Source organism: Triticum aestivum, chromosome 2A (assembly GCF_018294505.1).
Source record: "Triticum aestivum cultivar Chinese Spring chromosome 2A, IWGSC CS RefSeq v2.1, whole genome shotgun sequence".
Taxonomy (NCBI): domain Eukaryota; kingdom Viridiplantae; phylum Streptophyta; class Magnoliopsida; order Poales; family Poaceae; genus Triticum; species Triticum aestivum.
Window position 1 is genome coordinate 450,650,394 of NC_057797.1, and position 27,238 is coordinate 450,677,631.

Here is a 27,238-nt window from a genome sequence, read left to right on the forward strand (position 1 = left end):
TTACCCACCAACCAGCCCGCGGCCAGCGGTACTACCGCGCCTGGCCAGCGGTACTACTGCAAGGCCGCGCGGTACTACTGCTTGCAACCAAGCGGTACTACCACACGGTTGTGCGGTACTACCGTACTGACCCGCGGTACTGCCGCAACCCCAGCACAGAACCGATAAACAGACGCACAGGAGCTGGGGCGGTACTTCCACACGCGCGGTACTACCACGCCCCCCCCCCCCATGCGGTACTACCGCGAGGCAAAAATCCCAGCCAGGGGAGAAGGGAAACTTTCATGCCTACTTCCGCAAAGAAGCGGAAGTAGCAAAAAACCGACACAGTAGTATTGCCGAGGGGCGGTACTACTGCCTGACTGCATAGCGCGGTACTACCGCTCGGCGAAAGCGGTACTACCGTGGGCACCTGCGGTACTACCGCGCTACCGCGCGGTACTACCGCGAATGCCCACGGTACTACCGTTGACCCGGGAGCAGTACTACCGCAACCAACAACGGCAGCCAGACAAGGGAGGCAAGAAACCGGAGGAAGCTCCAAGGAAGAAGGAGGGGATAAGAAGGAAACGTGTACGTGATGATTCCACCCAAACCTTTCCAACGCGGACCCCCTCTTAATAGTATGGCTTTCCTACGACTGAAATCCACCAAAAAGAAACGTAGAAAAGACGCCATCTTCGTCAGTCTTCGAGGGGCACCCAATCATCTTGTGCCTAGCAAAGAAGTGTCTGGAATACTCATGGCACACGATTAGTCCGCAAACGCGTTGTCATCAATCACCAAAACACTTAGGGATAAATATGTCCTTACAATCTCCCCCTTTTTGGTGGATTGATGACAAAACGGGATTTGCACAAAGAAAATACTATTAAGTAAATGCAAACCCCTCCTCTCTATAATATAGACAGGCTCCCCCTAGATGTGTGCCACCTAGATGAGTGCTATGGACTGCATGGCACATGAATACTAGGAACAGAGCTCCCCCTATATTATAGAGACAAGGCATATCTATCACTAGACAAGATAGCACACATATAAGTTAACTACGATAGATAAAGTGCATATGTCTTACACCATATGAAGGAAAGGACTTGAAAGCACAAACCAAACAAGAGCAACCAAGCACAAACGAGGTCCAAAAGACAAAGCAAATAAACGCAACAAGCACGACACAACGCAAATCCCTACACTCTCTCCCCCTTTGGCATCGAGACGCCAAAAAGGCAGAGAGGACACCTACACACACGGGGTGGCTCAGGCAGAGAAGTCATCCCACTGCTCCTCGTGCTCCTCGTCAGACTCAGCGGCGGGGATAGTCTCCTCGAGGTCATCCTCTGAACTGGTCCACTTGTATCCCTGCTTTGACATCCAGGCAGCCTCAGGTGTGATGACGTCCTCAGACCCGCCAGACACATCCTCTCCAAAGAGCCTCATAACCTTCTTGTCACGGCGGCGACTCTCCTTGTCTGCCACGTGAGCCCTGTACTGTCCCTTCGCCTGCATGCAGAAGAGAGTCTTCATCTTGTCCTTTAGCTTCTTGGCCCATGACGGCTCAGAGGAAGAAGTGGTGGACCTAGCAGCACGGTCCTCAGCAACATTCTCAGCAGCAGCAGCCTCCCCCTCACCAGCAGCCCTCCTAGCAGAAGAGGCCTCAGCACGGGTAGTGGTGTTGGCCCAGTTGGGCTTGACGCGGAGGCTGATGGACTCATGGCGAATCCAGTCTGGAGCAAGGAACTCATCACCCGGGTACATCTTCTCCCAAGTGGTGGAGAGCAGCAGAAACAGGTACGGTCCATAGATAGGTACCTTGCGAGTGAACACCGCAAACCGAAGCTCACACCACATGATGTGTGAGACATCAAGTGGCTGAGTCTGAGAAGAACGTGCCTCTGCACACAAGAGCAACATGTCCACTAGATATGCATGTACCTTGTCCTTGTCGCCAATGCGTGGGAACAGAGTGTTGCGGAAGATGCGATGCATGATATCCAGAAAGGAGTTTAACACCCAAGATGACTTGCCATTGGGGAGTACCTTCTCAACAAGGAAGGGCTGAAGCAGGTTCTTGTTGGCAGACTCAGAGTTGGCATGGGGGCGAACACCAACGGGGGTGTGAAGCCCGTCATCAGGAATGTGCAGCAGATCCATGAACTCTTTCCATGTAGCAGACAGCTGACGGCCATTGGTCATCCAGGTCATCCTCCGCTCCTCCCCGGGATGAAAGTACACTGAGGCAAAGAACTGATAGATGAGCTCAGGGTCATAGTCATGGTGAAAAGAGATCACCGGCTCAATAGCAAACTGCTCCACCAAGTCCAGAGCCTCTCCAAAATAGTCACGAAACTTGTCCTTCCGCATGTGATGCATGTCTATCCACTTGACCTCCACGAATGTATTCTGCTTGCTCTTGATTACATCCAGATAGATGAGAACATGTTGCTTGTTCCAGAACATCTCAGTGCCTCTGAGCACAGCCCGAGGAGTCACATAGGGATTGACCCTCCGGCGTTCGACATACTCAGTAACAGAAAGCTCGTCCATGCCCTTAGCAGGTTCCTTTTGCTTGCTGGCAGTGGTCTTGACATTGCGCTTGGGGGCATTGGAGCCCTCTGGGGCTTCATCTTGGGGGTTGTGCAGACGCTTGGAGCCAGTGTCACGACTGGGATTGGAACAGCGAGAGCCACCACCTGAGGCACGGAACGCAAAAACACCCACAACAGCCAAGAGAGATTAATGCAAAGACCACAACAAAGCAAGTGAAACAAGCAGAAAGCATACATGATCAATGCCTAGAGAGAGATTTGATCCCTACGGTAGTACTGCCAAGTGTTGTGGAGCTAAGATAGTAGTACGGCTCTTAGACGCGGTAGTACCATGCAAGATCACGGTAGTACCGGGTGTAGGAGCGGTAGTACGACCTTAGCGCCGCGGCTGGCGCGGTAGTACTGCACATTAGGCACGATAGTACCGCACCGCGTCAAATCTGAACAGGTTCAAATCTGAAAAAAGCCCGCGAAACCACGGCGGTACTACGGTTGGACAAAGCTACCACAAGACAGCATATCAAGTATGTTTCCTACGCATCACGACTCTCCTACATCCTACTCTTGCACAGATTTGGCCTAAAATCTCAAGAACGACAAGTTTCTCCCCAAAAACCTAGAAGCAAGAGAATAGCCAAGACAAAGAGGGATTTGGGGAAAAACCTTGGTCCATGGCAAGAGGAAGTGGTGGGGAACGATCCCACTGGTCGGAATCCGAGGAGAGTGGCCAGAGACGGAGATCCGGCGAGGGCCTCCGGCGCTGTTCTTGAGAGAGAGAGGCATGGAGAGAGAGACAAAAGAATGGGTATGGGGAGTTGGAACTCCCCTGCCCGAGTCATAACCCCCACGCGCCCTCGACGGCGCGGTAGTACCGTGCCCAGACACGGTAGTACCGCCCGGCGCGGTACTTCCGAAGTATCGCACCAGAGCGGTAGTACCGTGCTGTGGCGCGGTAGTACCATGCCTCCCAAAGCGGTAGTACCGCGGCCAGACGCGGTAGTACCGTGAGCTCAAGAAGATGCACGTTTTGAGCACACGAAAAACTGGATCTTTGCACAAAACACTCCGAGCCAACACGACACCACAAGACCACGCAACACACAAAACCAGAAAGGCACACGACAAACGAACCAACCATGAGACACCACCTCTCCAAAAGAGAAGGCGGTGGCTGTAGCCACCTATGTTTGAGTCAATTGGTATGGCACCGCGAAGAATTATCCTTGGGTCCATGACCAAAACTCGTCTTTGAAGCACAAATACCATCAAACATGGCTAATGTGAAAGACTTGATTGATTTATGCATAATGGGGGGAGGGAGAGTTCATTGAGAGAACATCACTCCCCCTATGTCCATGCCTACATCTAAATAGGACAACACGTTGAGTATGGTGGGGTGTGCAAGGGTTCAAGCAACATTGCTCGAATCGATGATATTTAGCTCATGCCTTAACTCGCGAAATCTTGCTTCATCCAAGGGCTTCGTGAAGATATCTGCAAGGTTATCATGAGTGTTGACGTAGTTGAGCTCGATCTCTCCTCGCCTAATGTGATCCCGGATGAAGTGATACCGAATCTCAATATGCTTCGTCTTGAAGTGTTGCACCGGGTTGAGAGAGATCTTGATGGCACTTTCATTGTCACACCAAAGAGGCACTTTGTCACAAATGACACCGTAATCCTTTAGAGTTTGCCTCATCCATAAGAGTTGTGCACAACAACTACCGGCCGCCACATACTCCGCTTCGGTGGACGAGAGAGACACACAACTTTGCTTTTTGGAGGACCAACTTACCAAAGAGCAACCAAGAAATTGGCACCCTCCGGAAGTGGACTTCCTATCCACTTTGTCTCCCGCCCAATCGGAATCCGAATACCCTACAAGCTTGAAGTTTGCTCCTTTTGGGTACCATAGGCCAAAGTTTGGGGTATGAGCCAAATATCGAAAGATTCGTTTGACCGCCACATAGTGACTTTCCTTAGGTGCAGCTTGAAAACGTGCACAAATTCCCACACTCAACATGATATCCGGTCTAGATGCACAAAGGTAAAGCAATGAACCTATCATGGAGCGATATACCTTTTGATCCACCGCTTTACCATTGGGATCTATGTCAAGTTGGCACTTGGTAGGCATGGGAGTGGAAGCCGGCTTGACATCACTTAGCTTGAATCTTTTGAGCATGTCTTGAGTATATTTGGCTTGATTGATGAAGGTTCCTTCTCTTCTTTGCTTCACTTCGAACCCTAGAAAGAACTTCAACTCTCCCATGGAAGACATCTCGAACTTTGAGGTCATGAGAGCGGCAAATTCCTCATTGAAAGCTTTGTTAGGGGAACCAAAGATAATATCATCAACATATAATTGGCACACAAACAACTCCCCTTTGACCTTCTTAGTAAAAAGAGTGGGGTCGATTAGCCCAACTTCAAAACCACGGTCTTGTAACAACTCGGTAAGGTGGTCATACCACGCACGTGGGGCTTGTTTAAGGCCATAGAGTGCCTTATCGAGTTGATACACATGATCGGGAAAGTAGGGATCCTCGAACCCGGGGGGTTGCTTGACGTAAACCAATTCATTAATAGGACCATTAAGAAAAGCACTCTTCACATCCATTTGTTGTAACTTAAAGTTGTGATGAGAAGCATATGCAATCAACATGCGAATGGATTCAAGACGAGCAACGGGAGCAAAGGTTTCACCGTAGTCGATACCCTCGACTTGGGAGTAGCCTTGTGCTACCAAACGAGCCTTGTTGCGAATGATGATCCCATGGGCATCTTGCTTGTTCTTAAATATCCACTTGGTTCCTATGACATTGTGATTCCCGGTCGGTCTTGGCACCAATCTCCACACTTTGTTGCGCTCGAAGTTGTTGAGTTCTTCATGCATGGCATTGAGCCAATCCGGATCTTCTAGCGCCTCATAGACCTTGTGGGGTTCCACACAAGAGACAAATGCGTGATGCTCACAATAATTTGCTAATTGTCTACGAGTGCTTACCCCCTTTCTTAAGCTTCCAAGCACATTCGTCATGAGATGATCCTTGGTGGAGAGCTTGGAAGCAACCTTGGCGGCACGACGCTCTAATTCCTCCTCGGGGGTGAGACGAGGAGTGGTCACTTGATCATCTTGAGCGTCGTCTTGGGCTTGTTCTTGTTCTTGAACTTGCTCGGAGGATGAGAGAACTTGACCTTGGGCATCACTTGATGTGTCAACACCGTCTTGAGCGTGATCTTGCCCTTGGTCATGTTCTTGAGGATGAGGGCCTTCATGTTGTTCTTCGGAAGCGTGTGGGCCTTGGGTTGGTGATGGCTCCACTTGAGTGGAGCTTTGTCCTTCTCCTTCGGCCACAAGGGGTTCCTCAATGGGTAGGATAAAGCCAACACCCATTCTTCTTATGGCTTGGGGAGGAATTTCATCACCTACATCACAAGTGCCACTTTGCTCCACTTGGGAGCCGTTATTCTCATCAAACTCCACGTTACACGTCTCCTCAATAAGTCCCGTGGATTTATTGAGGACACGGTAAGCATGAGAGTTTGTAGCATAGCCAACAAATATGCCCTCATAAGCTCTAGCCTCAAATTTAGACAACCGAACACCTTTCTTGAGAATGAAACACTTACACCCGAATACCCGGAAGTACTTGAGGTTGGGCTTGTTACCGGTGAGTATCTCATATGGAGTCTTGTTCAAGCCCTTGCGGAGGTAGAGCCGATTGGATGCATGACACGCGGTGTTGATGGCTTCGGCCCAAAAGTTGTACGGAGACTTGAACTCCGCCATCATGGTCCTTGCCGCATCCATCAACGTCCGGTTCTTCCTCTCCGCAACACCGTTTTGTTGAGGGGTGTAGGGTGCGGAATATTGATGCTTGATTCCCTCATCACTAAGAAACTCATCCAAGGTGTAGTTCTTGAACTCGGTGCCGTTGTCACTTCTTATTGTCAAGATCTTTGCATTGTGTTGACGTTGTGCTTCATTTGCAAAGTCAATGACGGTTTGTTGGGTCTCGCTCTTCCTCTTGAAGAAATACACCCACGTGTACCTTGAGTAGTCATCCACAATCACCAAGCAATACTTCCTACCTCCAAGACTATCGAAGGATGGAGGCCCAAAGAGATCCATGTGAAGGAGCTCCAAAGGCCTCTTTGAATAAATGATAGTCGTGGGAGGGTGAGCCTTCTCATGTAGCTTTCCTTCGATACAGGCACTGCAAGCACGATCTTTAGCAAAACTAACATTCGTTAGTCCACGGACATGGTCCCCCTTGAGGAGACTTTGCAAAGATCTCATATTGACATGGGCTAAACGGCGATGCCAAAGCCATCCCACATCAACTTTAGCCATTAGGCATGTCGCGGTCTTAGTGGGTCGCTCCGAAAAGTTAATCACATAGAGACCGTTCTCGACATGCCCAACAAAAGCTACTTTAAGAGTCTTGCTCCACAAGAGGGCCACGGTATCGATATCAAAGAAAGTGGCAAAGCCCATGATAGCAAGTTGACGAACGGAAAGTAAATTGTATGCAAGGGACTCAACAAGCATGACCTTCTCGATCGTGAGATCATGAGAGATGACCACCTTGCCAAGTCCCAATACCTTAGAAGATGAGGCGTCACCCCACTCGACATTGGTGGGCATAGATGGAACCTTGTGCACGTCCACCACCAAGTCCTTGCTTCCGGTCATATGATTTGTAGCTCCGCTATCGAGCAACCATGATCCCCCACCGGAAGCAAACACCTACAAGAGATCAATGCTTGGTTTTAGGTACCCATTTTGTAATGGGTCCTTTGATGTTAGTAACAAGGGTTTTTGGAACCCAAATAGACCATTCAATGTATTCATGAAGATAACCAACAAATTTGGCATAAACATGCCCATCACTAGCACGGCATAACACATAAGAAGGGTTAAAATCGCCGGCTTTGTTGAGAGGGGTGACATTGCCCTTCTTGACATTGTTCTTCTTCTTCTCCTCGGGGGCACTCTCTCCCTCCCTCACAAAGGTTTGCATGAGGGGAGGAGGTCGTTTGGTCTTGTCATTCTTCTTCTTGTTCTTGGAGTCGGGCACGTACCCAACCCCTTCCTTGGCCACACCTCCCTTTTGGTTGATCAAGAGATCGTTGAGGTTCTTCTTGCCTTGTATGCAAGTCGCAAGACCTCTCTCAAGTTGCTCCTTCAACTTAGCATTTTCCTCAACAAGATGTATATGCTCACAACACGGGTTAGTAGCATTTGCATTATCAATTAAAACCATATGAGGAAAAGTTGCTTTCTCCTTAGTTAGCTTCACTTGGAGTTGATCATGAGACTCCTTGAGACTAGCGTGAATACCCTTCAAGGCCTTGTGGGCCTTGTCAAGTATATCAAACTCCTCTTTGAGTCTAGCAAGATCAACCCCGAGTTTGGCCTTCTCGGAATTTAGCACACGAGAAACAATGAGGACATGATCATAATCTTTCTTTAACTTAGCATGATCAACGTTGTGTGACTCCTCAAGAGCCAAACGAAGACCCGCTCTCCCAAGAGCATTGGAAAGATCCGAAATCTCATCGGCATAGTCACGACTATGCCCTTCCATCTTAGAGATGGTGTCTTCGTGAGCCTCGATCATGTCATTGGCTTCACCAAGTTGTTCCAAGAGAGCAACAAAGTGCTTCTTGGATTTTCCCTTGAGTTTGCCCATAAAGGCCTCAAACTCGTTAGCCTCCACATTAGCTCCCTCAAGTTCATTAATGCTATCCGTCGGGGAAGGATGATTAATGATGGTAGTTTTGATGTTGGAGGTTACCTTGTTGGTGGCTTTAGCCATGAGGCACTTGGCGGTGATGCTCTCGTTGGGTGAGTCGAAGAGAGACACCCGTGACGTTGTTGCAATGGCAACGGAGGCCATGGCAACCGACTCACCATCTTCATCATCGTCATCATCCTCATTGTACTCTTCTTGCACAACCAAAGCCTTGGGAGGAGTCTTCTTGGTGAAGTTGTTCTTGTTGGGGAACGACTTGGCCTTGTCCTTTCGGATGAGCTTGCCACCATTGTCTTCCCTCTTCTCATACGGGCATTCCGCAACGAAATGACTCACGTTGCCGCAATTGTAGCAAGTCCTTACACGTTGCTTGCCCCTTGTGCCACTCGAGTTGCTTTTGCTAAAGTTTGGCCTCGAGTTTTTCTTGCTCCAAAATTGCCTTGAAGCAAGTGCCATGTGTTCATGATATGCATACTTCGTATCTTCGGGGTTGCTCTCCTCTTCTTCCTCTTCTTCTTCTTCCACGGTGAGCTTGGCCTTCAATGCAAGGTTAGGCTTCTTTGCCCGTTGAGAACGGAGCACCGCATTGTCGGCGGTCTTGTCCAAAATGTTCATGGCCACAAACTCATCCAACACTTCGCTTGAGGTCAAAGTGTGGAAGTCCGGTCTTTGACGAATGACGGAGGACATGGCCTTGTGATAGGGCATCATTGCCTTGAGGAATTTGCGCTTGATCCAATTGTCATCCGTGTCCTTGCTCCCGTGATCTCGTAGTGAGACCGCGAGTTTGGTTACTCTCCGATAAAGCTCACGAGGTTCTTCATCTTCTTTCATTGCAAACTCATCGGCCTCATCTTGTACCACTTCATAATTGGAGCGTTGAATGCTTGCGCTTCCCCGGTAGAGAGAGACAACACAATGCCATGCATCTTTGGCCAAGGCGAAGGGACGAAGATGAGGTAGGTCTTCGGGTGGAATTGCATCTTGAATGATGAAGAGAGCATTCTCATTGAATTGATTATCCGCGGCTTCTCGAGGAGTGAAGTTGCTTGGATCATGCGGATAAAAACCTTCTTCAATGATTCTCCAAAGGTTAGTGTTCACATGATTTAAATGACGTTTAAAGCGGTAAACCCAAGAATCAAAGTCCTCATTTTTCACAATCTTAGGGGGAGGACCGGCATGATTCAAATGAGTGGAAGGAACCGGTCCACCATAAACAAGTGGTGGTTCCACATGGGCAAAGATGCCGGTGCCATTCTTACCACTAGAAGAAGGAGCCTTTTCACTACTAGCTTCCCCCTTGTCGGGGATAGCATCCGTCACCTTGTTGGCGGGGTCACCCACTTTCAACGGTGCGGTGGATAGTTTAAGCCCCTCAAGAAATTTAGTAAACATGCTTTCAACTTCGGTCGTCATGGAGGTTTTCAATGTCTCCAAGGCCACATTGAACTCCTCACGAGAGACCGAGGTTCCCCCATCGCCCGTAGACGAGATCGGATTCACACCGGAGTGTTCCTCCACACCGTCTACGGTATCAACCATACTCTTTGGACGGTAAAGTCCTTAATAAAGAGACGAGGCTCTGATACCAATTGAAAGGATCGATATGGTTGACTAGAGGGGGGGTGAATAGGCAACTAACAATTTTTAGCTTTTCTTTAGCAATTTAAACTTTGCATCAAAGTAGGTTGTCTAGATATGCAACTAGGTGAGCAACCTATATGATGCAACACGGATAGGAACACAAGCAAGCAAGATATATGAAACAAATAAGCTTCCACAAGTAAAGGCACGAGATAACCAAGAGTGGAGACGGTGGAGACGAGGATGTGTTGCCGAAGTTCCTTCCCTTTGAGAGGAAGTATGTCTCCGTTGGAGCGGTGTGGAGGCACAATGCTCCCCAAGAAGCCACTAGGGCCACCGTAATCTCCTCACGCCCTCACACAATGCGAGATGCCGTGATTCCACTATTGGTGCCCTTGGAGGAGGCGACCGAACCTTTACAAACGAGGTTGGGGCAATCTCCACAACTCAATTGGAGGCTCCCAACGACACCACGAAGCTTCACCACAATGGACTATGGCTTCGCGGTGACCTCAACCGTCTAGGATGCTCAAACACCCAAGAGTAACAAGATCCGCAAGGGATTAGTGGGGGAATCAAATATCTCTTGGTGGAAGTGTAGATCGGGGCCTTCTCAACCACTCCCGAGCAAATCAATAAGTTTGGTTGGCTAGGGAGTGAGATCGGGCGAAAAATGGAGCTTGGAGCAATAATGGAGCTTAGTGGTGGAAGAGGTGAGTCAACGGGGAAGAAGGGGACCCCTTATATAGTGTGTGGAAAAGATCCAACCGTTACCCACCAACCAGCCCGCGGCCAGCGGTACTACCGCGCCTGGCCAGCGGTACTACCGCATGGCCGCGTGGTACTACTGCTTGCAACCAAGCGGTACTACCGCACGGCTGTGCGGTACTACCGTACCGACCCACGGTACTGCCGCAACCCCAGCACAGAACCGATAAACAGACGCACAGGAGCTGGGGGCGGTACTTCCGCACGCGCGGTACTACCGCGCCCCCCCCCATGCGGTACTACCATGAGGCAAAAATCCCAGCCAAGGGAGAAGGGAAACCTCCGTGCCTACTTCCTCAAAGAAGCGGAAGTGGCAAAAACCCGACACAGTAGTACTGCCGAGGGGCGGTACTACTGCCTGACTTCATAGCATGGTACTACCGCTCGGTGAAAGCGGTACTACCGTGGGCACCTGCGGTACTACCGCGCTACCGCGCGGTACTACCGCGAATGCCCACGGTACTACCGTTGACCTGGGAGCAGTACTACCGCAACCAACAACGGCAGCCAGACAAGGGAGGCAAGAAACTAAAGGAAGCTCCAAGGAAGAAGGAGGGGATAAGAAGGAGACGTGTACGTGATGATTCCACCCAAACCTTTCCAACGCGGACCCCCTCTTAATAGTACGGCTTTCCTACGACTCAAATCCACCAAAAAGAAACGTAGAAAAGACGCCGTCTTCGTCAGTCTTCGAGGGGCACCTAATCGTCTTGTGCCTAGCAAAGAAGTGTCTGGAATACTCATGGCACACGATTAGTCCGCAAACGCGTTGTATTCAATCACCAAAACACTTAGAGATAAATATGTCCTTACACTATAATTCACTGGAACGTGATAAAAATCTGAAATTTTTACACATGATTGATATACAGATTTTCCACGTTGTCCTAATGTTTCAGATTTTTTGGAGTTCCAAAAGTATAGTTTTTGTTCAGATCATTACATATTATTCTGTTTTAGATAGATTCTGTTTTTAGTTGCATAGTGTGCTTGGTTTAATGATGCCATGTATTATATCGGGGGGTATAAGTCATGGAGAACTTAGAATACAATAGGTGTTATGCTATAATAATTATGAATGAGTTTATAACAGTACCTAAAGTTTATGACTTGTCTATTATACTAACGGATCTCACGAGGTTTCTGTTGAGTTTTGTGTGCTGAAGTTTTCAAGTTTTGGGTGAGATCATGATGGATGAAGGAATAAGGAGCGAAAATACCCTAAGATTGGGGATGCCCAAGGCACCCCAAGGTAATATTCAAGGAAGACCCAAGCATCTAAGCTTGGGGATGCCCTAGATGGCATCCCCTCTTTCGTCTACAATTCATCGGTACGTTACTTGGAGCTACATTTCTATTCATCACATGATATGAGTTTTACTTGGAGCATCTTGTGCATAGTTTTATTTTGTTTGCTTGTTACTTTGCCACAATCATTGTTTTTTGGACACACCTTTTTGAGAGACACACACATTCATTGTGATTTGTTAGAATACTTTATGAGCTTCACTTATATCTTTTGAGCTATGTAGTTGCTCTTATGCCTCACTTATATCTATTAGAGCACGACGGTGGTTATACTTTATAGAAATGATTGCATTCTCATGCTTCACTTAAATATTTTTGAGAGTCTATTAAATAGGAAGGGGTAATGAGCACGAGTTATAAGACTAGTCCAAAAAGGATAGGTATGTAAGAGTGGTATAATAAAAACTTTCATGTAGATCACAACCATCTTATGCATGTGTACCAAGTTGTCTCGCTCAGTCTACCAACTCACCTTGCAATATCGTTGGTGGATATCTACTTCACGGTATATATCTACTTCACGGTATCACAGATCACCTCTATGTTTGGTACGTCTTAGATATAACCACATTTTTTCTGCTATATTCATGCTACTTTTATATAATTATTTCATAGTTTTGGCATAATTTGTATCATTTTATGGACTAAACTATTAATCCAGTGCCCAGCATGAGTTGTTGTTTTCTACATGTTTTTGAACTTTTCAGAAAACACCATTTCAAGGACATGAAAACTAGAAGAAAAAAGACCACAAAGTTTTGGAACATGATGGAGCCAGAGGATGCAAGAGACAACATAGAGGGACTTTGCAAGTCCCACGTGGCCCGGGCTTGCGGCCTTTGCCTAGGCTACAAGGCGGGAGCACGTTGGTCCCATAGAGCTCCTCTTCGCCACCTCTTGGTGCACCTACCTTTGTATACTCCTAAAAACCCCTAAAACATTTATCAAAGGTTTTTTTACACTACCACCACCTCATGTTCTGCAGCCCAGTCTGGAAGCCTTTTCTGGTACTCTACTGGAGAGGGAAATTATCGTGGAGCTATCTTCATCGACCTTGCTGCCACCATTTGTATGTGTGAGTGGTCCTCCTTGGCCTATGGGTCCATAATAGTACCTGGATGGCATCCTATCTCCCTTGTCTTTCAATACAATGATCAGATGAGCCGCCTAACATGTTTGCGATCCATCTTATGTAATTAATGGGGTGTTTTTTACGGTCAGACGAATTGTCACTTTATGAGAAGATTTATGTATAATTTATTTTGGATTCATATGAGTACTTTGTCGCCTGATTTACGAAGATATATGCTATTTTATCTATTAGTCTTTTGAATAGGCCATGTTTAGATGAATCCCCAAGAGAGAGTTGTGCGTGTGTTAGTTGGGATTAACCTTAAAAAGTTATCTATCTTGGTGACAAAAGGGGGGGTCCTGCACTTTGTTATTGCCACTAAGGATAAAAAGGTAGTTTCCTAGTTGTCTTGGTGATGAGCTATATACTAAGGGTTCGTCCTAGCCAACAAGGGATTTCTAATAATTATAAGATGAAACAACATTATATATCAGCTTGATTATGAGCTAAAGAGAATATACCATCAACATAATGTCACTTTGCTCAATGCATTACTCTTTTTTTTACTTAATACTTAGAGATACATGTTGGATAGTGATTTCGTGTGAAGTATCAGTTGTAGATGCAGTTGGATAATAGTCTCTGGATATAATGACTTAATGCATATATGCAATCATGACATATATAATCAACCATAAAACTATAACTTAATCAATATGCAACTAAAATAATCACCATGTCTATGCTATATTTTCTAGAGAGATGCACTAGTGACGTTATGGGTCTCAATCCTTTATTTCTCATAATCACAACCTCGATTGAATTCTTCTTCTGTTTTTAGTATATGAACCATTTTTTAATTGCTTGCAATCATCACTTCCAACCACATAACATAAATACTTGTAACTAGCAAGGCTAGTGAAGTTGACACCCTCACTAGAGGTGTTGGGGTAAGTGAAGATTTTCAGTTGTGTGCAGGTACTAACCGTTAACTGCAAACCACGACTCCACGGATTGATACCATGGCTCTTAGCTGCATACTATAAACCCTTGCACTTCAGGGCCCAACAACTATGTCCACTAATAGCTAAGGATACCGGTATTAATGATGGACAGAAAATTGTTAAGGCATGCAAATAATATAACATATTAATTTGTTTATTGAATGTACATGAGAAAATCATACCTCGTGCATGACAACGGATGAGTCAATAGTTAGTGTCATTTATATCTCCTAAGCACAAAGCTAACCGTCTGTTTTTTGTGTGTGTAATGCAACTAAAATCGATCTACATGTTGAAGATACGACCAAGTTATTGAACATATAATGCGAGCTAAGTCCAAGTAATAGGTAAACAATACACTTTGCAAAGTCGAAGCAGTTTCCCACTACGAGGAAGTTGAAGTTGGAGCAATTTTCCAGTTATGAGGAAGTCGAGGTTGAAGCTCGAAATAGGCTTTCACCCTGCTTTATATAAATCAATCACGAAATAGTAAACGGCCTAATGATACAAGATGGTGAGGTAGGCCTCATACAATGCTGATCCAAGGATAACCGGAACACATAGAATGCAAGCGACTATGCCACCGAGAAAGAAAATAGGGAGAACTGAGCACAACACCACACTACGCCCTAAACACCTAAGCTCCACGACAACGGTCCCAGAAGGGAAAACGGCGCAAAGCATCGCCTCTGTCGAGTCCAAAAGGGACAAGGGTCTTCACCCGGAACACTGACACGGAGAGGGGCACCATGACGACGTCTTCAGGAAGAGAGCGGCTCACGCGAGTGTCGCCATCGTCGGTGACAAAGTGTGGAGCTTTCGCTTGGCAGCTCCCCAGTGCCACCACGAGGTCTTCAGCACCAGCGCAACAAGTTTAGCTCCCCAAATCCGGATCGGGGCGACGCCACTGTCAATGACAGAGAACACGCCCGGGCCACCCTCTGCTCCACCTCCCACCGCCCACATGACCAAGAGGGAAAGCCGCCACCACCCACATGGTGCCCGCTGGAGAGCCAACCATGCAGACCGCCATCCAGAGCCGCCGCTCCGGCGTCCGAGTCCGAGCCACTGCCATCCGTCCACATCACAGAGCACCAACCACGGAAGGAGGAGCAAAAGGTGCATCCTTTCGCTCCTAGCCCGACATTAGTTACAGAATCTGGGTTGATGCCCCCATGATAGGGGTGTCCACACCTACATCCCCAGCCAGTCCTGGTGGACCGGGGGGAGAGGGATGCAACCCCGTGACTACCGACGGCCGCCACCGAGCCCGCTCGTGCGACGCCTCGACGTGGTCACCGGCTCCGACCTATCCGACAAAATAGCAGGCCTGACCACCAACATTAACCACCGCGTCCACGAGGGGAGACCTCATCGCCCGTGGACACCACCTGGATCGAGCCCTCCATCACCTACCCGGAGCGAGAGCTCCGACCTACCTCGTCCCTATGCTGATTCGGCCGAGCACGAGCCCCAGTTCTTGGCCATCTCTGCGGTGCAAAATCGCGTTGCTGGCCCGGATCTAGGAGAAGAGATGGGCTACCACCACCCGCACCCCACTGCCGAGCACCAACCACCGCCGCCAAGTCGCAGTGGCCGCCTCACCGGCTAGTGCACCCATGCCCCTGGCCGCCCGCAGAGCCACCCGAACCTGTCGGACCAAGCCACCACGAGCCGGCCCAATGGAGCCACCACCACGTCGAAACGGAGCAGCCGCCAATCCGCGCCGCCCACGGCCCTCGCCACGAGGGCCAGCAGTCGTGCAGATCTGGCTGAAGCAGCCCCGCCACCACAGCCGGATCTGGCTTGCCTGCTCCCTTCCCATGCTCCCATCCGTGCTCCCACTCCATCCTACGGCTGTCTTTTCCTCTTTTTTCTTTCTAATCTAATCATCTCCCCCCTGATTTTAAGGGGATGGGGCCGGGCCTTATTTTGTTTCAATCAAATCATGCCACGTATGTGGGAGCATGGATGGGCGCACGCTGGAGGAACAGGCAAGTCTCGTCCACCACAGCCACCCCCGCACGCGGGTCTGGTCCCTATCGCAATTGAGGTTGAAGCAGTTTGCATTTTAACAAAGAAGAGAAGTTACTCATTGAGCTCGCACAAGTTCTATATAATTTGACAGAAGATATCACTATGTACTCCCTCCGTCCCAAAATTCTTGTCTATCTAGACAAATTTAAGACAAGAATTTTAGGACGGAGGGAGTATGGAATTAATATTCTTGTGTTCTTATTCTGTTCATCATATGGTTCTTCAATATTCAGAAATATTTGGTTATAGTAGACATTTGTTTTCCTTACCCCTTTGGACATCACTATGATATAGTATGCTCCGGTGAAAGGCACGAGCAACTTACTACGTACTCCCTCCATTTCAAAATAGATGACTCAACTTTGTACTAACTTTAGTACAAAGTTAATACAAAGTTGGATATCTATTTTAGAACGGAGGGGTAGTTGACAATTAAAACTACAACCATACAAAGGGCGATGAAATTAGGCAGCACGTTGATAGCAACATAATCATGGCACATGATTCGTCATGGTTCTCGATTTTACATGCAAACATACGGTCAAGCTTTGGTTCACGCAGTCAAGATAGTCTGGCTTCGTATATAGGGCACAACTATATAAAACTTGTTGTATTTAGCTGTAGGCGGAGAAGCAAATTTCATGAAAATCACACGTGAAAGTTTTCGGAAAAGATCCAAAACAGTTTGAACTACAGGTAGGCAAGATCTACAGCCATGCAAAAACCATCGAGAACAAACCAAACCCCATCTGTAACATACGAAGTATGACCAGTATGGTTTTTAGAAATTGAACTTATCTGGTGAAAACAGTCCTTGAAGAACGATAGGAAAAATAGTTACTTTCTCAGCAATCAGTTGTACAAATTCAACACTTGAGTACAGTCATGGTACTGAAATCAAGATAACGTAACATCCCATGTTAACTTTTCTCTTATTTGTGAAGATTTAACGCAAGGAAACTTGGCTAGCCTGACAGTTTTTAGCTTTACGCAACTCCTGCCTTGGCTAGCTCCTCCAACTTCTTGTCGATCTGGGCTTCTGTCAAGCCGTCCAAGCGCACGCACCTCTCCACGCCCATATCTGACCAGTAGACACACAGTTATACAACATACCTTATACATTAGCTTCAATTCATTAATCCAATACTGTATGCATGAAACAAAAGAAAGGGTGTATTTGGCAATCAATATTCAGTTATTTGTTGATCATAACATGCCTAGCCCTGTGTTTGCAAAACTACAATAGTTTATCACCTTTTCTCAGTTAGTAACTTAGTATGGGTAGTCCGCTTCCTTCAGTACATGATCTATCTCTATATTGACAGTGCAACACACAAGTGCCGAAACTGAGTAAACGATTTCATAGCCTTCTCTTCATTTATCATTTAGTTCTTGTAATTAACATGTATCCATCTTGAGCATTGTGTACAGAATTTCAAAGCCCAATACATGATCTTAATCTGTGCTTCCTTTCTTTGATAGCTCGAAGCCTGTAGGCATCAACATTCCAGACACACCTTTAACATCAGTAGCATGCCTGCCTAACAGTACTATGTAACTTTTGTAACAGGTTATAAGTTGAGAAGAAAGACAGCTGAGCCTGAGCCCAGGATAAACTACATCAAATAATTACTGGATTCGTTAGAATGAGCTCCAAATCCCAAACCCAGCCGATCGACCTAGATCAGGAGTCGAGATAGCTGCAGACAGGCCGGAGTTTGCGCACCGAGTCGTAGATCTCAAGCGAAACAAAAAATGATAGCACACGCGGCAGCTAACACCAAAAATCAAAATATGTGGCTCCCAAGGGTAACTTACAAATTGAAATGGGCCAATAGATTTTCCAAAAAGAATCTGTTTTCTTCACAATGTCGCTTATCAAGACTTCATTGGCATAGATTTATTGGAGTATATGTTTTGCGGGTCTATGAGATAAAACCCGTTTGACATATTAAGGCCCTACTTCTATAAGCATAATACAGTCATACATATTTCTTTGGATACTTGCATGATAATAACATAGAAGAGTTATGACAAGCAGAACAATAGTAGTCAAAGGCTACAAGAAAATGCTTATTAAGGATATCCTACCTTATATTAGAAAATTTGGCATCAGACCAAACTCTTTCCTGGTTTGTTTCCTACAACAACTTTTCTAGAGGGGCACGAAGCAATTTCATCAAGCTGTTGCATTCAACCACACACAAGTATTCCCAACTTCTGTTTATACGAGAAGACGACTTAAACAATCATGTTGTTTTTTGTTACTGGTGGAGAAGGAAGCTATCCCTTACATAAGCCAGGCTTTTGACTTACACTAGCTAATTGCCTGGCGTTGGAACGGGCATACACATTCTAATGTTTAACATCAATCATGTCTACATATACCTTTAGAATACTCATGTACATTATGCGGTATTATTCATTTGATTTACTGTTAAATAATTTTTGCTCCTCCACCAACCCCTATCTCTTTATCTAAAAAACAGAAACCTGATTAACCTTTAAAAAACAAACCCAGTGTATAGAGGGAATAGAGAGGAGGATGGACGTGCGTGCGTGGGTTGTAGCAGGCTTTCCCCTGATTTTTCTTGGCTTTATAAGCATGGAATGGAGGCAGATGAAGGTTGAGCGAAATGGGAACGCCATGTCTTTTTTAGGTAGTGTAGATGTAGATAATCCCAATTTTCTGACCAAAGAGCTTATTGCAGTTATCCACGTTTATCTGCAGTTTTGGTTCTATCATCTTGTCTGACAAGCTCAAACTTGGTCAAATTTCCAAAGTTATCAAGCATTCCAGATTTTTGGCAATCATAGACTGACCTTCATTTAGTCAATGTGGTAATATGTGTTTATGCCATGTTTTCGATGTATTAACTTCACTGTACTTATGTAACTGCTTCAATTGTATATACATTTGATACTAAATCATCTTAATGTGCTACAGTGTACCTACAGCAAAGAATGACAGAGCAACGGAAAAACAAACAAAATAGATGCACTATGCTGCATGATACAAGTGGTGAGGGCAGCATTTGGGCAACATCAAAATTCTTTTCCACCGATACATAAGGATGAAAATTCCTCCCATCTCACATCCTCAGCCTTTTTAAGTGGGGGTATACCGAAGCAAAACTCTACTTCTGATACTAAATCATCTTAATGCGCTATATAGTTAACCTATAGCAAAGAATGACAGAGCACGGGAAAACCAAACAAAATGGATGCACTATGCTGTGTGATACAAGCGGTGAGGGCAGCATTTGGGCACATCAAAATTCTTTTCCACCCACACATAAAGATGAACATTCCTCCCATGTCACGCGCTCAAAATTTCGAGATGAACAATGGAAATCTCTGTGGAACCGTACAACCTCACATGGATATCTGGACAGGTCCCAAGTCCCCACTTGCCATGTCCCCCAAGATAACAAGATCCGGTAGTTCCAACAGAAACATTTCACACTTGCAAGATGCGAGGGTTCCGAAGATCAATAGACCGGAACAGACCCTCCCGGGAACCATGGCAAGAGCAAGATCTCGGGTTCCCGGGAAAGATGGGATCGAGGGCTGCTTACCGTAGCGCGCCCAGAGCTGAGGCTGGACGCCGGAGCACTCGCGGATGAGGACGGGGAGGGTGGGGTTGCGGGTCTTGATGTCACCGTAGTTCTTCTTCACGAACTCCCTGCGAATCAGATCAGAAATCCAACACCACGACATAAGCGAGCGACGAACCGATTGTAGAGAGAGAGAAATGGGGGAAGAGAAGCGGGTGCGTGGGTGCTACCGGGCGGGGCCGCTGGCAGGGGAAGACTGGCAGAAGAGGAAGCGGATCTCCTTCACGTTCCGGGATAGGCTCGCCCGCCACGCCATCGCCGCCGGCTCGTTCCTTGGATTCTCTTCTCTTCTCCTCTCTTCTCGGACCCCTTCTCTTCTCTCCCTGGGTTGTATCTTCCTCTGCTGGGGAACGAACGAACTGCCCAGCTGCGGCTGTCTCGTTGGATTCACATTCACGCCGTCCGATCCGGAAAACGGTGTATGGCCGTCAGATTAGGGTTCCGTCTCCACAAAAGTATATTTCCCCGGGAAAAAGAAAAAGGGCGTTAACTTTGGGCCGGTCCCGCGTGGGCCATTGGATCTGTCTAACACGAAGCGCGGAACCGCTCGATCATGCACGTATCAAACGGGCTCAATGTAGGCTCGGTCGTCGTCTTCCTCATCTGCCGCACATCGTTGACTCTGGCCGCCGTCGCCATCTACCACACCCCGCGTTCCTCGTGGCTCGCCGCATCGGTGGCTCGCCATGGCTGCCGCTCACCGTCTTCGCTGCAGTAAAAAAGGTACCAACTGCATCAAAAAAGGCGGCAATGGCGGCCGCCAGGTCCAACAATGGCGGGGCCGCCAGTTCCAGCATCTGTCGCAGCACCATTGGTGCATAGAAACAGTCATGTGCATCAACGGCTCGCCGCTGCAGCTTTTTCGTCGTCGGTCTCTGGTTGAACCTTTTGAAATATATGGTTGAAGCTTTTGTGTTAACGATTGTAGCTTTCTGCGTTTTCTATTGCCGGTTGAAGCTTTCTATATCGTCGGTCGAAGCTTTTTTTCTAGCCGGTTGAAGCTTTTTTCGTCGCCGGTTGCAACTTTTCTGATTTCCAGTCACCGGTCACCGCCGTGAATGGTGGTAACAGTTACTGCCTATGGTAGTAGCAAACATTTTGTGTGGTTGCAGCAAAACGTTGTCGTGGCTGTCAAGGGTTGCATCTTCTTCATGGATGATATAGCGAATCCTGTAGTCGGTAGTAGCAAAAATTTGCTCGGTTGCAGCAAAAAAATGTCTTTGTCGTCTGGGTACCATCGCCTTTTCAAATGAATGTAACAAAAATCGCAGTTGGTAGTAGCAATTTATGTCGCTGGTAGTAGCAGAAACACTACGCGGTTGCAACAAAAAAGCGTTGTCACTGTCATCCGGGGCGCATCATAGGCGCATAATGGTTGTAACAAATTCCACCGCTGGTCGCAGCTCCTCCGTCGTCTGGTTCCAGCAACTTGCGCCAACAGTTGCAACATCACCTGTCGCGCGGTCGTAGCAATCCGCCGTCGAGGTCGCGCAGTCGCCATGCGCCGCCGTCGCAACTCCTCGCCGCGCCCGTGCCTCCGTCCTCGTTGTCTTTTGTAGAGAAACGCGGATGGGGTAGGCGCCCGTGCGAAGGAAGAATTGCCTCGGGGGGGGGGGGGGGGGTTAGCAGCCACCTCCGCTGGCAGCTCATCTCCGGCGAGATGCTGTCGGGCCTGGTCGAGGAGGTTGCAGCGAGAAAAAACTGCAGCGCGGCGCGAGGTGGGCTCAGGCGAGAAGATAAGGGAGAAAACAAGACGAGTGGAGAAGAAAACAGGACGATGCAAGTGGTGGTCCCTGCACCTTACGTGTCGCGTTTGGATTCGTTGCAGCGTTCGCGTGTGGGACGCGACCAGCCGAAGCTTCGGCCGGCGCACCGTCCCCAAATGTTTACCAAAGAAAAATGATTCCTCGGTCGCCTCACGCAGCGCACACTCTTTTACCATCGCACATCCACGCGTCTAATGGGTGAGCCCCAAGCACCCTAAGCACAGTCAATCTCTCGACCACTAATTTCTCCCCTCATCCTAGGGCCTGTTCGGATCGACTCTGCTCCCGAGCTCTGCTCCCGGAGCGGGCGGAGCGGTGCCGAATGCTACGACTCCTACTCTACATCTCGAGTCCATCTATGTCTTCTGTACTACTTCATGTCCATCTGCTCGCCATGGATGGGCTCCTACTCTACTTCGATCTCACACGCAGGGCTACAAATCCCCCAATGGCGCTGCAAGAGAGATAGAGAGCCATGGGTGCAACCATGACCTCATTCCCTTTTTTTCTCCTACCCCACCAAGCTATTGTCCCCCACAGTCCTGCTCCCTGCCCTGATAGTGCTACAGTCATATGGCGTTGTGATGGGCCATGTTTGGGTCGGCCCATATCTTGTCAAACCCTGTGGCGCGCCGACCTCCTTATAAGCGTTGGTGGTAGGTTCGAAGAGGGGACAAGCCATTCAAGATAGGGTTTCCTGCTGCTCCACGAGACATCAGGAGGTGGGGGCGAAGTGCTCGATTCATTTCGATGGCGGTGGCACCAGAGTTGGTGGCGAAGGCGAGGCGGGTGCAGAAGGAGAGGAGGTTGCATGCGCACAACCAAAACAAGCGACCTCAGGAGGAGTCGCCGGTAACGGCGGGGGAGCTGGCACGGGAGCAGGACCTCCGGGCGCAGTTCTCGACTCGCATGGAGTCGTGGTCGAGAGAGCGGCCCGGTGGCATCGATGCACGTGGATCCGTGTCCCCTCGGCGGTCGGCATCTGATAACCCACAAGTATAGGGGATCACAACAGTTTTCAAGGGTAGAGTATTTAACCCAAATTTATAGATTCGACACAAGGGGAGCCAAAAGAATATTTGAAGGTATTAGCAGCTGAGTTGTCAATTCAACCATACCTGGAGATTAATTATCTGCAACAAGTGGTCAATAGCAAAGTAATATGATAGTTTTGATAATAGTGGCAACAGTAACGGTAACGGTAACAGTGATAGCAGTAGTTTTGTAGCAAGTGTAACAGTGATGATAGCAGTAGTAACTTAGCAAGAACACTATAGGATAAATTCGTAGGCATTGGATCGGTGGCTTGTTGGATGATATTCATCATGAGACAGTTATAACCTAGGGCGATATGGCACTAGCTCCAGTTCATCAATATAATGTAGGCATGTATTCCGTAAATAGTCATACGTGCTTATGGAAAGAACTTGCATGACATCTTTTGTCCCACCCTCCCGTGGCAGCGGGGTCCATATTGGAAACTAAGGGATATTAATGCCTCCTTTTAATAGAGAACCGGAACAAAGCATTAACACATAGTGAATACATGAACTCCTCAAACTACGATCATCGCCACGAGTGGTCCCGGCTATTGCCCCTCCGGGGTTGCCGGATCATAACACGTAGTAGGTGACTATAACTTGCAAGATCGGATCTAGAACATGGATGTAATGGTGATAACATAAACGGTTCAGATCTGAAATCATGGCACCCAGGCCCAAAGTGACAAGCATTAAGCATGGCAAAGTCATAGCAACATCAATCTTAGAACATAGTAGATACTAGGGATCAAGCCCTAACAAAACTAACTCGATTACATGATGAATCTCATCCAACTCCTCACCGACCAACGAGCCTATGGAGGAATTACTCACTCCCGGTGGGGAGCACCATGGAATTGGCGATGGAGAAGGGTTGGTGATGATGAAGAATGAAGATCCCCCTCTCCGGAGCCCCAAACGGACTCCAGATCTGGCCTCCCGATGAAGAACAGGAGGTGATGGCGGCTCCATCTCGTGGATCGCGATAATTCTTTTTCCCTGATTTTTTTCTGGAAAAATAGGATTTTATAGCGTTGGTTTCAGGGTCTGCGGGGCCACCAGGTGGGAAAAACCCACCTGGGCATGCTAGGAGAGGGGGGCGCACCCTGGTGGGTTGTGCCCACCTAGGTGCCCCTATCCGGTAGGTCTTGGCTCCAGAAATTCTTATATATTATATAAAAATTCCTCACAAAGTTTCGTTCCATTCCGAGAACTTTTATTTCTGCACAAAAACAACACCATCGTAGTTCTGCTGAAAACAGCGTCAGTCCGGGGTTAGTTTCATTCAAATCATGCAAATTAGAGTTCAAAACAAGTGGAAAAGCGCTAGGAAAAGTAGATACGTTGGATACGTATCAACTCCCCAAGCTTAAACCTTTGCTTGTCCTTAAGCAATTCAGTTGATAAACTGAAAGTGAAAAAAGAGAAACTTTTATGAACTCTTTTGCTCTTGTTTGCATAAATAAGTTTAAACAGCACCCATGTTTTCAGCCAACATTATAACTAACCATGCCGAAAATAACTCTTAAAGATTATATTAACTCATATCAATGACACAATCAGCTAGCGAGCAATAATAAGACATCTCAAATGGCAACATGTTGTCAAAACAACCATGCTATAATATAACAATAATGGTATCTCGCTAGCCCTTTCTGAGACCACAAAACATAAATGCAGAGCACCTCCAAAGTCCGAGTAGCGACTAAACATTGTAATTCATGATAGAAAAGATTCAGTCATGATGCACCCAACATTAGCTACACACAATGCATAAGTCATGACAGTTGTGCTCTCAGGTTCTAGCGCTTGTTTTAGAAGGTGATGACACAACATAAAAGTAAATAGATAGTCCCTTCGCAGAGGGAAGCAGTGATTTGCAGAGGTGCCAGAGCTCAAGTTTTAAAACAGAGATAAATGATATTTTGAGACATGCACCCTTCTCATTTACTTCACGACTATCAGTTATCAATATCTCCCATGCTAAACAAGCTAGTGGCGGTTCCCAAGCGATAAAAAGTAAAGGTTTTGACTTCATTGGGAGTCTTTGTTTGATTATTCAAGCGATTAACTCTTTTTATATTTTGCAGTTTGGGACTGGGCATCCCTATTACCGCCCTTTTCTCGTGCGATGGTGGGTGAATAAACACTCGACCTGAGAATAACCCGCTTAGCATGGAAGATACGAACTACCTCCTATTGGTCCATGAACGATCTAGGCACACAAAATAGATATTTTTTAGAAGTTTTTAGAGCTGGCACATGCAAATTTACTTAGGACGGCAGGGTAATACCGCATATAGGTAGATATGGTGGACTCATCCGGAATAACTTTTGGTTCAAGGTTTTTGATGTACAAGCAAAATCCCCACTTAGTACAGGCGAAGGCTAGCAATTAGATTGAGAAGCGGCCAGCTAGAGAGCAACAACGATTGTGATCATGCATTATACATAAGTAACATTGGACACTAGCATGAGTAGGATATGAACACCATGAACATAAATATCATAGAGGCTATTTTGGTTTTGATTCAATTACATGCATGAACATGTGCCAAGTCAACCCACTCGAACATTCATAGGAGGATAGCATATCATCATACTACATCACAATCATTTTAACGCAATGTTGATATTCAAGATAAACCATTATTCACTCCCAGCTACTTATGCATGGTATGAGAAACTATAATCTCTAATTGTCATTGCAAACATGTTTAATCATAATGGGATGAATCATGGATACTAGGTTAAACATATTTACACAGACATAACAAGTCAAGTTCATACCAGTTTCTCTCTGCCACGGCCAATTCATCAAATATCGTCATTATTGTCTTTCACTTGCACGACCGAACGATATGAAAATAATAATAGTGAAAGAGTGACATGGACTAAGCTAGAATCTGCAAAACATTTTATTCAATAGGAGAAGACAAGGTAAAATGGGCTCTTTATTAGTTCAACAGTTATTCATATGAGAGCCACTCAACATTTTCATCGTGGTCTTCTCCTTGGTACAACTCGAATAAAAGAAAAGAAATTCAGAGAAACACACCGAAATATTTTTGGAGTTTTCAGTTTTCTTGAACAAGCAAATAAAAGGGAAAAACAAAAACGAGAAAAACTATTTACACAGGAAAGCTCCTAACAAGCAAAAAGAAGAACAAGGAAATCTTTTTGGATTTTCTTTTTAATATTACTACTAAGCATGCATGGAAAGTAAACTAGCTACAACTATTTTTATTGGTTTTTCTATAGTTTTTCAAACACACAAGAAGAAAGCAAGAAAAATAAAATTTAAACATGGATGATACAATGAAAAAGTGTGAACACCGACAAGATGAATAAGTGGACATGAATGTAATGTCGGTGAGAACACGTACTCCCCCAAGCTTAGGCTTTTGGCCTAACTTGGTAGTCGATCAGTAATCTGGATAGTAGTTGGCGTGGTAGCTCATGGAGGCTCTCGGTACTGATGCCTCGGCCTGCCATGCTGCCTCCACTGATGCGTTATGAGCTCGGTCCTCGCTCTCAAGAACAAAATATCTTCCTTTGTTATGATAATCAAAAAGAGCAGGCATAGACAAATATGGGTGCACAACAGATTTTTGGTTAAACAATAGATTATAAGTGAAGTTGTCAACCTTTCCCTTGAGAATCTTATGTTCTTTTAAAGTGTCAAAATCTAAATACTGCATGGGTAGGATAGGATCAAAGGGCAAAGGTGCAACACCCAGCCCTCGTGCTAAACGCGTGGCATATATTCCACCATAGAAATAGCCACTGATAGCGTTGTGCTCAAGTTTGCGTGCAATAATCACTCCATGGTTATAATTCCTTTCACCGGTGAGAGCGGTGTGGATGAGGCTCAAGTCCGGAGCACAAAGTGTACTATAGTCTTGTTTGCCTACTATACATTTCCCGTTAAATAATGCAAAGTACTGAATTGCGGGAAAATGAATGCTCTTTATTCTACCTTGTGTCACTCCCCTCGTCTCACAGTAACAAAGATTAGACAAGAATGTTTGATACTCAGCGCTTGGCGTTCATCAAGCGAACCCCAGAATGGGAGTTTGCAGTGGTAAGCAAAATTCTCTAGTGATATGGTAAATGGGTTATCATAAAGCATAAACGACACCCTAGACTCACGGGGGAGGAATTTAAATCCTTTGACAAATGATTCAGTGAGAAGGTGGCGTTGTTCACACTTATCTGAAATGTAGGGACCGATATCGGCATTGTGAACATATTGCTCAAATTCCTCTTTAATACCCACACGCACCATATATTCATCGCAATGCCATAAGCATGTTTTGGTGACGGCATCTCGAGTGGAACTTTCACTTGGTTCAACATATGACTGGCGAGCAGAGCTGTCACTAGAAGATGCCCTCGAGGATCGCCTCCTCGAAGAACTCCTTCCAAACAAGTTCATCATGTTCGCATAAATTTTTTTGAAAATTTTTGGGTGACAAAAATTTATCAACAAAACTTTATAAGATTGATAGCAACTACTCATAGGGATACATAGAGGCCATAACAAGCATTCAAACTACTTAGAACACTAAGAATTCAACATGCAAGCTCATCTATAGCAGCACCAAGAGTAACTAATTATTCAAAATATAAACCACTAAAACAAAAACTAATTGGACAAACGGTGGAGTCACATACCAAGCAACAATCCCCCGAAACAGTTTCCAAAACGGAGCTTCGAGCAAAGAGGTC

At 46.5% G+C, this 27,238-nt stretch overlaps 1 protein-coding gene across 1 annotated transcript; it reads right to left on the reverse strand.

Annotated features, from left to right (window-relative positions):
* Positions 1–16,898: 16,898 nt before the first annotated feature.
* LOC123188958 (NADH dehydrogenase [ubiquinone] 1 alpha subcomplex subunit 2) lies at positions 16,899–20,130 on the reverse strand. The gene is made up of 3 exons (XM_044601252.1): positions 19,872–20,130; positions 19,663–19,769; positions 16,899–17,165 (listed from the first exon to the last, which is right to left on the reverse strand). The coding sequence occupies exons 1-3, from the start codon at positions 19,955–19,957 to the stop codon at positions 17,071–17,073; spliced, it is 288 nt and encodes a 95-aa protein (XP_044457187.1). The 5' UTR covers positions 19,958–20,130; the 3' UTR covers positions 16,899–17,070.
* Positions 20,131–27,238: the final 7,108 nt, after the last annotated feature.

Coding starts and splice junctions, on each gene's coding strand:
- LOC123188958 (XM_044601252.1), bottom strand. CDS start 19,957: ATGGCGTGGCGGGCGAGCCTATCCCGGAACGTGAAGGAGATCCGCTTC. Junction 19,770..19,871: donor CCTGCCAGCGGCCCCGCCCG/GTAGCACCCACG, acceptor TCTGATTCGCAG/GGAGTTCGTGAAGAAGAACT. Junction 17,166..19,662: donor TCAGCTCTGGGCGCGCTACG/GTAAGCAGCCCT, acceptor TCTACTGGTCAG/ATATGGGCGTGGAGAGGTGC.